Raw genomic sequence first — 13,095 nt, forward strand, 5'->3', positions numbered from 1 at the left:
CATTTGAGGAGCGAGCAAAAGCGGTAGAACACGAGGCACGAGAGGCGCGGGAGGAGCTAAGGAAAGCAGAGCAACGTCGACAAGAGGACGAGCAACACACTAAAGAGCTCCAGATACAGCTAGCAACAGTGGCAAAAAGTGTTGCTTCCATACAGGCTGAGTCATCCCGTCGTCGTCGTCATCCAGATTATGACGAGGATGAGTCTAACGATGATGACGGCGATGAGTAGTACTTATTTCATTGTTAGTTTCGTATAGTAGTACTTTGAAACTTATGGTAGTGACAATGTGTATTTTGGTTATGTGTATTTTGAAAAACTTATGGTTATGTGTATTTTGAAACTTATGGTAGTGACAATGTGTAAGTTATGGTAGTGAGAATGTGTATTTTGAAACTTATGGTAGTGCAAGTTGCCCTTATTTTGAAACTTGTGGCAGTCAGGAGGTGTAATTTGAAAACACTATTTACATATCATTTCACTTTGTTTTGACAATGATGTTTAATATGCTTACAATTAATTTTAAATATATATTAAAAAATACAGGAAACTGTAAAAAAACAAAAATAGAATTAAAATCATTTTTTCATTACCCACGGACAATTCATGGATAAAATTATCATTATCAAATATAAAATAGTAGATTTTGTCACGGATGATCCGTGGGTAATGTAACTTACGGCGTTTCCGTCGATAACTATCTACTATTTTATCTACGGAAAATCTGAGTAATGTTACCCACGGAGACTCAGTGGGTCATATTACCCAAGGACAATCCCTAAGTAAGTGTGTCCCACAGCTTGTCCGTCGGTAAATATTTTCCTACGAGCGATTTACCTAGGAACTCGTGTCCGTGGGTAATCCGTGGGTAATTTGACGTTACCTATGGACAGTCCGTGGGTAAAGATAAAATTTGCCGTAGGTAATAACAGTTTTTCTTGTAGTGTTTAACTTATATGCCAATATATCTCAGTTATAGTATTTAATGAGAGTTCTTTACCTAGGAACTCGTGTCCGTGGGTAATCCGTGGGTAATTTGACGTTACCTATGGACAGTCCGTGGGTAAAGATAAAATTTGCCGTAGGTAATAACAGTTTTTCTTGTAGTGTTTCCTTTGTTTTTAAACAGTAATATTATGTTCAATTGTGTTTTTTTTTTATTGCTTGTAGGTGAAAATTAAAAACTACTTTATTGATGAAAGTGGAATTTTGGCAATTAGGTGGATATGAATTAGCTATTTTTAATTTGATATGTTTGTAAGACTTTATGTTTATTTTAAATATATGATATGGCACAATTATTTCATTTTGATTTTATATATATATATATATATATATATATATATATATATATTTACATTATAATTTGATTAATTTTGCACAATAAAATATTAAATAACAAATAATTTGCCTACGGATAAAAAAAAATTTATTGTCAACCCAATACCCACATAATATGACTATCACTAAATAGTACAGTAGCACACAAAATTGTTAGGTATAGAAATTATTAATCTTTGCAGAACTCTATGGCCATGGCGCAAACTCCATATGTAAAACTTTCAGTTTTGTCCAACAAAAAAATGTTGCCACTATAGGTTATAGCGACAACAAAAAATTATAGGTATATGTTGAGTATAGACAGTGAAAAAAAGTGTCGTCCGTATAGGTTTTTGGCTGTATACCTACGGTGTTTAGAATTTTACCCAAAGCTTTTTTTGTTCTTATAAGTCAAGTTTCTTGTAGTCAACTTATCTATCAATATAACATTGTTAAAAAAATCTATCAATCCAAGCATGTGGTAGTGACATCCCACCCTAGCAACAAATTCCATCTTTAATATGTGAATATCATCGTCCTTGTATTTTTTTATTACAAAATCATTAATAATATATAAATTATCAAGATTCTTTAAAAAATATTTTTCATTATAAATCTATGCAAATATATTTAATCTACTTTGGGATATTATAGATTACAAATAAGATTTTAACAATTTTAATTTAAAATAACTTCTCTCAGCATAATTAAAAGTAACATGTATAGTTAACATTTATATTGATATTGATACAAAATTCTAGTGCATCTAAACTTTTGAGCTGAATACAAAAACCCATATCTTCATAGTATTGACATAATTAATTAGTATTGAAAGGAAAGAAATTGGAGCAAAAAGGATGAGATAGAAAAAATACAAACTTCAAAGTAGAATAAAGTAGTTTACTGAATTTTAGTCTAGCATTTAATTGTTTATTTAGTTAGGGAGATTAAATTATGTGGTCCTATTTATTTGAAGTGGATGTATCCAGTGGAGCAAGACATGAAGATTTTAAAAGAATATATTAAGAATCCACGTCGTCTTAAAGCATCTATTGTTGAAAAGTACATAGTAGAAAAAGCTATTGAGTTTTGTTCTGACTATATGTCGAAAGCAAAAGCTATAGGAATTTCTAGGTATCGTCACGAGGGGACATATGTGGGTAATGGTATACGAGTCTTAAAACTTAAGAGCATGGATGGGAGGAAGTATTTCAAGCATATTTGTATATATTGAATAACATTGATAAGGTTCAACCTTACTTTGAGGCCATTGAAGTGATTTGAGATGTCAATTTCATTAAATTTAAAGTGCCTATTTTTAAATGCAAATGGATTGACATCAATAGTGGTATTAAAATTGATGAATTTGGTTTTACATTGGTGGACCTTGAAAAGGTACTATATAAGGACGAACCTTTCGTTATGGCATCCCAAACAAAACAAATGTTTTAAGTTAGTGATCCTACTAAAAAGTGATCAATGGTTCTCCAAGGTAAAAGCCTGCATGGACCAAATGAAAGTCTAGATTCAACACTTTATATTTTTGAGACTCCATTCTCACAAAAACTATTTACTTTCATTGAAGAAACATAAGGCTCTTAAAAAATAAAATGGTAATAAATAATATTTACTTTGATTGTTTATAGTTTTTATCAATATATGACATGGTTGCTTATAATTGTTTTTCTCCATTATTTTGGATTACTAATACCATTATTATTCTTTTTTAAAAAGAATATATGAACAATTCGTCAGCTCATTCGCAAATTGTGGTGGTCCTCAATCTACTCAAAGAAAAGGTAGGTGTGGTACAAGTATGACAAAGTTGAAATGTAAATGTATGATAGGTAAGAAGTTCTCGATTAATTTAGATCAATTGACTATATTACCTTCAAGGATAAATAAATAAATAAAATAAAAAAACTCTAAGGCTCATGTTGCTTCCTTGATCGAAACTTGGTTAGTATTTTGCTGCATGATTGGGACGACATAGATATCGACTTGAAAAATTAGATATGGAAAGCTATCAAGGTAATTGTAATTTTGTGAATATTTTAGTATATATATGCTTTCATAAATATATTTTAATGTTATACACTAACTCCTCCATTTGTTTTGTAATGTAGGTGAAATGGGATAGGGAAAATAAGATATTCCTGATTCTGAATTTTTGGAAAAAAAATGGAAATGGGATGTCATTGAACGTTGGAGGATATTTAAAACTAGTCTAGCATCTAGATATTTAAATGGTAGAGATTTTAGTCACAAATTTCCTCTTGAGGCATATACTTATCTTGATATTTTAATTATAAAATATTTGTGTATGAAATTATGGTTGTATGAGAAACACTAGTTAATAGAATAATGGGATAATTTGTGAAACTTTGATTATGCATATATGAAAAATGAAAGTTATCAATTTTTTTAAAAAAATATAGTTATTTAAAACGGTTTATTCATTGATGTAATAAATCAATTTTGAATTTTATTTGTTACATTGATTCAAATTTCATTGATATAAAAAAAATACATTTATGAGATCGATTATTTTAACTGGTTTATTTTTTTTGTCTTATCATTTTAATTGATTTTATAATTAAATATTTATTATAATGTCTGATGTTAGATCGAATAAGAATAGATCGAACATGTACATAAGAATCGATTTAACAAATTTAAAATTTTTTAGATTGATGTAAAAAAAAAGTATAAAGCGAAAAAAGTATAGAAAAAAAATATATAAAGATAACCACTTTGAGAATCTAGCTAAAACTATTGAGCGCATTGCATTCATATTGAAAATTTCTATTACGTGTGCGCCACAACTCCACAATAATCAAGTGATAAAGTTTTTTAAGAAAAGGAAATATAACGCCCCAAATTTTTATTCAAAAATTACTTAAAAATATTTGTTTTCTTTTAGAAACAACTATAATTATTTTTTCTTAGAAGTAGCTCATTATGTAATAATTTGAAGATGCGTCATAAAATGACTTGATATATTTTTTTTTTGTAAAAGAATGTAATGCAATTTACTAAAATATTATTTATTCATTTATTTGCAAATTAATATTCCAGTTATTAGATCAATATTCATTTATGCTCCAAAATAAAATAAATTATATTTAAGTGAAATTCAAAAGAAAGGTTGACTGAAATTAATGGCATTCAATTATTTACTAGTAAATAAAATCTCACTTCCACATTTCTATTAAAAGTTAATGATGAAGAGTAAATAACTTTACAATGTACTACAAAAAATTTAGTAATACAAAACATTTTTTTTAAGTAAAAGTCTCATTTTCCCACGTGCGTGCACCAATCAAACATCATTCATTCAACTCTTTGAGATCATTAGTACCTAAATGTTGGTGTAAGGGGTCAGTTTATCCCACAACAAAATTAAATCAAATAATAAATTAACAACCATAAAATATGAATATAAAATCTTTTCGTAATAAAAGATTTAAAAAATTGATTCTTTAATAGTTCTCAAGGATGTATCAAAAGTCATAGAATGTATAAAAATAAATCAAGTAGCAACTGTAGAGCAAATAATTAAATCAAAATAAATTAACAATAAAATATATGCAAGTTATGCATGCTCCTAAACATATATGATCCGGATATAACCAGTCACACAGGCATCCACACAGAAGTTATCCATACCAATGGGGAAAATGAAACCAGCCACACAGGCGTCCACAAAGATGCATATGATATGTCATGAAATGATAATGATGCTCAAAGATACATATCACCACCCACTTAGATAATCACACAAATCACCAGCCACTTAGGCAACCACAAAGATAACAATATTTAAAATCCAAATCATCAGCCACTTAGGCAACCACAAAGATAACAATATTTAAAAACACAAATCAACATCCACTTAGGCAACCACAAAGATAATATTTAGAACACAAATCACTAGCCACTTAGGCAATCACAAAGATAACAATATTTAAAATCCAAATCATCAGCCACTTAGGCAACCACAAAGATAATATTTAGAACACAAATCACTAGCCACTTAGGCAATCACAAAGATAACAATATTTAAAATCCAAATCATCAGCCACTTAGGCAACCACAAAGATAATATTTAGAACACAAATCACTAGCCACTTAGGCAATCACAAAGATAACAATATTTAAAATCCAAATCATCAGCCACTTAGGCAACCACAAAGATAAAAATATTTAAAATACAAACCACCAACCAAACCACTTAGACAACCACATAGATAAAATATTCAAAACACAAATCACAAGCCACTTAGGCAACCACAAAAATAATATTATTTAAAACACAAATCACCCATCACTAAGGCAACCACAAAGATAAAATATTTTAAGATTAAATTTTAATCACATAAGACATCAAAGTTTGATTCTCATAGACGCTTACAATCAAGAGTCAATAATTTTGTTATCCCAAATATATAACACACAAACACGTGAATAAATGTCTTACAGTCGTAACTTTCATTTTATAAACTATAAAATTGGATTAACGACGTGTTATTGATAAACATCAAAACTCAAATAACGAATAACACATACAAATATAAACTTTATTTCTTCTACTATAAGTGTTCTCTGATTATTAGTCATTTAGACATACAAATCAAGGTTTGCCGCTAAACACATCACAAAAGTCAACTTAATCATGTTATCATAATTAAAATTAAAATTTTACACCAATTCCCCCAAGACTCATATAGATTTCTTAAAAATCAAAACATCGAAATGAAATAACAAAAAAATTGAAACTTTAAATTAAAGACATCCTAAAAAAAATATTACTCATGAGATCATAATAAAAATAATAGCTTTATAATTAAGTACACATAAACAACACAAAAATAATAACTTTACATCAAATATATGACATCAAACATATTACTCATAAAAACAAAATATTATAGTTAAATTCTTTAAGGCAAATAAAAATCAATATTTTTCTTTTAAGACATCAAGACATATATCAATATCTTATAAACTATTAATTTAATATCTAGTCTAACCTTGCATGGGGAAAAGCCCTTACCTTAGGCGCTTTCTTTCTTAACACCTCTAAATTTGCACGAAAAATAGCTCATGAGGCAGTAATGAATTCAACACCGATAGATATTGGAATTTACGACTTAGAAAATTATTTTGAGAGTGTACTAATGACAAATAGGTGTGGCAACAAAATGCCTAATGTAAATGTATGAACATATAAGCTATTTACGTTGCACTATTACCATTGATTTCTTGTCTAAAATTGAAATGCACTTAATTCTAACATTATACTACCAATAATTACTATTTCTTTAATTTTATTAGGTTGTTACAAAGCCAATTGAAATCATGTGTATTTATATGTATGAGTTAATTTAGATTAACTAATAGAGTTCACCATATATTGAAGGGTATCACACACTAATTTTAATTAAATAAATAACTTAGAGATTGTCACATCACCCTTTTTATATTTTTTTTAATAGTTACGAAACCAAAAATTTCATAGAATTATTTTTGTAGGCAATTATAATAAAATTATAATTTTAGTTTAAAAAAAATGAATGCATGAGATACAAAAAGGACAATAGTCTTTTTTTGTTCTCTCTTAATTGCACAAAAAAACTTATAATTAAATTTATAACATTCCTTTAAAAATAAATTAAAGGTGTTTAAAATGAATTGATGCACATTATGGCAAGAAAACACCATGAATTGTCATAAAATCTTGTCATAAATGAGAATAAAAGAATGAGTCAAGTCACTAATTTTTGTTTTTATAGGATGGACCAAAAATATTTTCAAAACACTTATACATAATTGGTTTCACTAACTCTATAATATCTCCTAAAATATAAAAATATACTAAATTATCCAAAAAACAATTGAGTAGTCAAGGCCACCGCAGAGTATAAATATCTTTCAAATTGAGAATCAATGAAATTAAAAAGATAGATTTTCGAATTTAAGTTCGGGCAGATTAAGAAAACTGTTAATCAACTGATTCAAGAGTTTCAGACCTATTACAGATTCTATTAACGGATTTAATTTCTAAATTGTAAATCTATTCCTATTTGACTATAAAATTGATCAAACAATGATAATTAACTCTATATGAATTTCCTATTCTCACAAAAATTAACCTTTTTATTGTTCCTAATGTTATTAAATCACAAAATTTGACTCAAACACAATACTTTGACATTTTATGAAAAATAAAACATGACTTCCACATTTTATACGTCTTTGTATTATATTATGTGTTCCAATAACATTACTCTTTTATTTTTGGGTTAATTGCAGTTTTGGTCCCCCTATTTTAGCTGAATCGCGAAAGTAGTTCCCCATTTTATTTCTCTCCAGTTTTGGTCCCTTAAACATAATTTTGGTCAAAAATTTGATGAAATTTTATTTTTTTGCATTTATGTAAGTCATATCATGTCTCAAGATCTCATGTGCAACAATTGTACTTAAAATCTATTATCATAAATGGTTTAGTAAGGCTTTAAAAAATGAAATTTCATCAAGTTTTGGATCAAAATTCTGTTTGGGGACCAAAACTAGGGAGAAACAAAATGGGGGGACTACTTTCGCGATTCAACTAAAATAGAGGGGTTAAAACTGCAATTAAACCTTTATTTTTTATGACAAAAATTTAAAGAGAAAAGATGATGTTTCAATTCAAAATAGTGAAGACATTAGACTTCATTGACCACTTCCGAAAATCAAACACTCAACCAAAAATTCAATACATATCTTTTATCACTAGACAAAAATATATGAGATAAATTAAGCTTTTTAGTTCTACGTATTAAATTTCTGAAGACAAATCCAATTTCATTTTGAAAAATCATCAACCTTGTCCGAATATATTGACAATAACAAAATTATTGGGCATCTAAACTTTTGAACCGAATACAAGAACCCATATCTCCACGACAAAAACTTATGAAGAATAATTAGTATTGAAAGGAAGGAAAATGGAGGAGCAATAATGATTAGATAGAAAAAATACTAATTTCAAAGTAGAATAAAGAAGTTTACTGAATTTCAGTCTAGCATTCATAAGGGGAACGAATTTTCAGTAGTCTTTATATTTGGAAAGGGAATGTAAAAAAAGAGCTAAAAAGTAATGGAATCTAAGAATATGAATACGTGACTCCCTCAACCAAGAACCAAATTAAAATTGACATGAGAGGAGCAGAGGACGCTAAGCCTCAATGATTTTGATTCCTTCAGATAAATATATTCTCACATCACATGCTTTTGTGAGGTCTTCAATAAAGGATGAACTCTAATCATATTTGCTCTTTCGTCAACTATAAATACAGGACAACGCTTCACAGCTTGAAGGCACAGTAGCAACATTTAATTCTACAGTTAATTTCATTTCAAGAGCTTTTCTTTCTTCAACCGAACCAAACATGTCAAGCTCATGTGGCAACTGCAACTGCGCTGACAAGAACCAGTGCGGGTAAGTGCTTCTCCATTTAGTACTACAAGATTCATGCGTATTATATTGGAGTAAACTTCCATACATAAATCTAAAATGATCCCATCGACTACAACTGTTTGATTTAACTATATATATTCTCCATCATATGCTATGTTATGCTATTCAGGAAGGGAAACAACTACGGTGTAACCATTGTAGAGACTGAGAAGAGGTAAAAGTTTGCGTTTGGTGTCCATTGTATTGTGTATTCAATGCTTACATGTTTCTAATAATTCCTAGACTCAATGCAAAGCTAGCAGATTAAACCAACAAAAATATGCTTAATAAGTTAATATGGCTACCATTGTTTTGTGCAGCTACCTGGAGACTGTTATCATGGATGTTCCAGCTGCTGAGCATGGTGGGAATTGCAAGTGTGGTTCTAACTGCACTTGCACTAACTGCACCTGCGGTCGTTAAGGAAAATATGCAAATGTAGTTGCCATGAGTTTTGCAATATGAAGTTAATAATGTAATCTTGTACTAAATAAATGTGTGTTTTGTTATGTTACTTCATGTTTGTATGAGTGATACACAATTTATATAACAGCCATGTTGTGGCATGATGTGGTTAATGGAGTTGAAGTATAAATTTTGTTTGTTAATCTCTTTTGCAATGCTGCTAACACAGGGACACCATCATCCACATTAGCAAAGAGCATTCATATATGCTATAAAAGAAAACAAAATAACTACCAGACTAAATTTGAAAGATGACGCTTACTGTTTACTTTGTAAAAATATTTCTTGTTTTCATTTCTTAAAATGTGTATTTATTTTAATTTGACAAGAGACTATTGAAGTAAGTGCGGTCATGGAGATAAGATGAAATATTATTTAATGAAGATACATTTTCGGAAATAATGAAAACATTTTTTTGACATTTTCATTGTTTTGAAAAATGTAAATAATTATTTACATCAAAAGTCTCTTAACTCTTAATACCATGTAAAACTAACACAAATTTTAGAAAATAAAATTAGGAAATGTTTTCACAAAGCGGCCCCAAAATTGTCTGATACAAAGGATTTGAAATTTGAACTCGAGGCAAATGAGACAGATACTTACAGCTGGGAATGAATTTCCCCATTCCCTGAAGTCACTAATTGGTGCAAAAATGAGGATTTTGACCGACCAATGAAGATCGAATGACTCATATTGCAAGTTAAATTTTGTAGCTGATTTGTTCCAGGTTAAATCTGAGCCACCTTATTTTTATCAGATGGTTGAAACAGATGCCTGAAAACTGCAGGATCTTCTTCATTGCAGGAGATCCAAGTCCCTTAACTGTTAGGTAGCAAGTGCATATGTAAAGATAACAAATGCATTATACCTGCTATGGAGGATTTTAAATAGAGACCATATGATCCAGTTGGTAAAGCACAGCTTATAGAATACTCAATCTGTATTGCTATATATTTCAAAAAGAGCTGCAAAATAAAGACACTCCTACAAACCAAGGTTTTCTAGAATGTATTTTGGACAGTTACTGACAAACATGGTTCAAAATTCTGAATAAAAGAATCGTTACTTTGCACCTAACAAGTGCCACAAATGATATACCACACAAGTATCAAGCAAAGAAGGAAGAAAAATGCTAAAAAATTGAAAAATTTTGCGTCTTTTGATTTTTAAACAACAATTCCTGCTCCTCAACAAAAAGGACCCAGTGGGAATGGGAAATGAAAAATGGGTAAGGGCAATTGTTGATTAACAGGACCTATCTGCCAACCAATTGATTTGAGTGCAAAAACATTAACTGCTACACTAAAGCAAAAACAAAATGAGAGATGACAAGTAATAATAACAATAACTTGAAATTTCATTCCAACTGTCAGTCTAAACACGACTAGTATAGTATAACCTCAAAATTCAAAATGATAGAAATCATTAATTCTGAATTGTATTTAGCAATCAACTTCCCTGTTTTTATTCAGAGCTTCAACTATAATACTGGTGTAATCGTAAAACAAATAATTTGTAATCCTAAATATTTATTAATTTCATAAAATCAATTGAGTTCTTGAACTTATGACTTCTATTTTTCCTCATCACAAAATTTTAAACATTGAATCCCTCGGCACGGAGGCACAGTCGGTGAGCCTCAATCCACTTCGCACAAGCTGGTTCACCGTGTTCTACTATGCATTCATCTCGCAGCTTCTTTGTGTCGGCAAGCACAGCAGATTCTCTTCTTTGGCTTTGACTCTGCAGCACTCGTCTCAGTTACCGAACCTTTACTTTGTTGTGATCCTGGTATGGCCAAGACAGAGGAAGCACTTTGCACTTGTGCACCACTCATCGTTTTAAATCCTCTACAGAAAAAAAATAACATTAAATAGCTGAGTCAGACAAATATAACATGCTGAAACAAAAGTAGTAATGTACTGTGAATTTTTGTTGGACCTAACTATAACAACAACTTATAGTTGAAGGACATCTCTCACTTATAATCATTTATTCATGTCATATAACACTATGAAACCCAAAACTCCGCACGGATATTTAACACGATACAGACCTGGACACCGATATATATTCATGTCATATAAGACACTAACAGCGTTATATATTTATTTATTGATTATAATTAAATAAAAAATTAATATTAATGCTGAAATTTATCTAATGATAAGAATAAGTATTAGTTAATAAAACAGAACTACAAGTGCAAGATAATGGAAATATTATAATGCATTTCAACAATATAAAACTAACCAAATATGGTGAAATTTATTAAAACTTCAATGATCTATGATGTATGCTCAAATGTGTCGGCTATCCTTTAGAAGAAATGGTTAATAATGCAACCTCTCACAAAACAAAACAAAATCTGAAGGTTGAATTGTAACAAGTTGAAGTCCTTCATCAAAACAAAAATTGGAGAATACACGCATTTTAAGCATTTGTCCTTGATTGAAATTAAATTTAAAGCCAACTCCGCTTCAAACGGCTAAATCAATCAAAACCAATCATCTTATCATCCATCATTTGGAAAGGAGCAACAAGGGTATGAATTAGGAGAAAACTGGAAGTTTATTCTTATAATGGATTAAATATCTTTGTTTGATGTGATTCATAGAAGATATATTTGAAATGATTATGAACAATACTATTCTTGAATAAATTTGAACTACAAGTATAGGAACAAAACTTTCTCATGGAAAATCTATCATTTCATTCATCCACTAGATAATTTTGTATAACAAATTATGAATATTTGATATTTAAATATTCATCATTTGATCAAACCCACGTGGTCAAACTCATGAATATATCATAACCTCAAAAGACCTACTTTGGAAATCCTCTTATTGCATAGTATGAAGTTGTTCATCTATCATCCATCATTTGGAAAGGAGCAACAAGGGTATGAATTAGGAGTAAACTGGAAGTTTATTCTTATAATGGATTAAATATCTTTATTTGATGTGATTCATAGAAGATATATTTGAAATGATTATGAACAATACTATTCTTGAATAAATTTGAACTACAAGTATAGGAACAAAACTTTCTCATGGAAAATCTATCATTTCATTCATCCACTAGATAATTTTGTATAACAAATTATGAATATTTGATATTTAAATATTCATCATTGGATCAAACCCACGTGGTCAAACTCATGAATATATCATAACCTCAAAAGACCTACTTTGGAAATCCTCTTATTGCATAGTATGAAGTTGTTCATCTATCTAGTCGAAGAGAAGATCTTTGCCTCTGGAGTATAGTGTGCTTGAATATAAGACTTATATTTTTAAAATCAAAATCATATGAGAATTACGGCAAATCACAACAACAAAGCAATTACGGCAAATCACAACAACAACCGAATATGTATATACAATCATCATAGTATAACAAACATGACTCACATGTCAAACACTCTAATGCAATGTGTATATGCCAAAATGCATGATTCCAGAATTTCAAACCAAAACCCTCCTCGAATGGCGTAAATCATAATTGTACAGCCTCTCACAGACCAGTACTAATTACCAAGGTGCAATCTCTCACAGATCAGCACGATTTACTAGCGTGCAATCGCTCACAGACCAACACGATTTTCTAGAGTGCAATCGCTCACAGATCAGCACATTCTAGAGTGCAATCTCTCACAGATCAGCATGACGCGACAATCCCCGCAAGGATAAGATGAACTAACAATTCACATGGCATCATCACGTGGCCCATCACGGTCACCACTATCACCATGGCCCCGTCGCGGTCACCATGTACTATGAAATGCATGAGCATACTCTG

General features: G+C 30.0%; 1 protein-coding gene across 1 annotated transcript; it reads left to right on the plus strand.

Annotated features, from left to right (window-relative positions):
• Positions 1–8,692: 8,692 nt before the first annotated feature.
• On the plus strand, positions 8,693–9,417 carry LOC101499448 (uncharacterized). Its single transcript, NM_001364875.1, has 3 exons — positions 8,693–8,805; positions 8,954–8,998; positions 9,144–9,417. The coding sequence occupies exons 1-3, from the start codon at positions 8,756–8,758 to the stop codon at positions 9,244–9,246; spliced, it is 198 nt and encodes a 65-aa protein (NP_001351804.1). The 5' UTR covers positions 8,693–8,755; the 3' UTR covers positions 9,247–9,417.
• Positions 9,418–13,095: the final 3,678 nt, after the last annotated feature.

This window comes from Cicer arietinum, chromosome 7, assembly GCF_000331145.2.
Source record: "Cicer arietinum cultivar CDC Frontier isolate Library 1 chromosome 7, Cicar.CDCFrontier_v2.0, whole genome shotgun sequence".
In the NCBI taxonomy this organism is placed as follows: domain Eukaryota; kingdom Viridiplantae; phylum Streptophyta; class Magnoliopsida; order Fabales; family Fabaceae; genus Cicer; species Cicer arietinum.

Bases quoted from the DNA above. Each gene is read 5' to 3' on its own strand.
- LOC101499448 (NM_001364875.1), top strand. From the start codon at position 8,756: ATGTCAAGCTCATGTGGCAACTGCAACTGCGCTGACAAGAACCAGTGC. The intron at 8,806-8,953 runs GTAAGTGCTTCT...TATGCTATTCAG, and splicing joins GCTGACAAGAACCAGTGCGG to GAAGGGAAACAACTACGGTG. The intron at 8,999-9,143 runs GTAAAAGTTTGC...TGTTTTGTGCAG, and splicing joins ATTGTAGAGACTGAGAAGAG to CTACCTGGAGACTGTTATCA.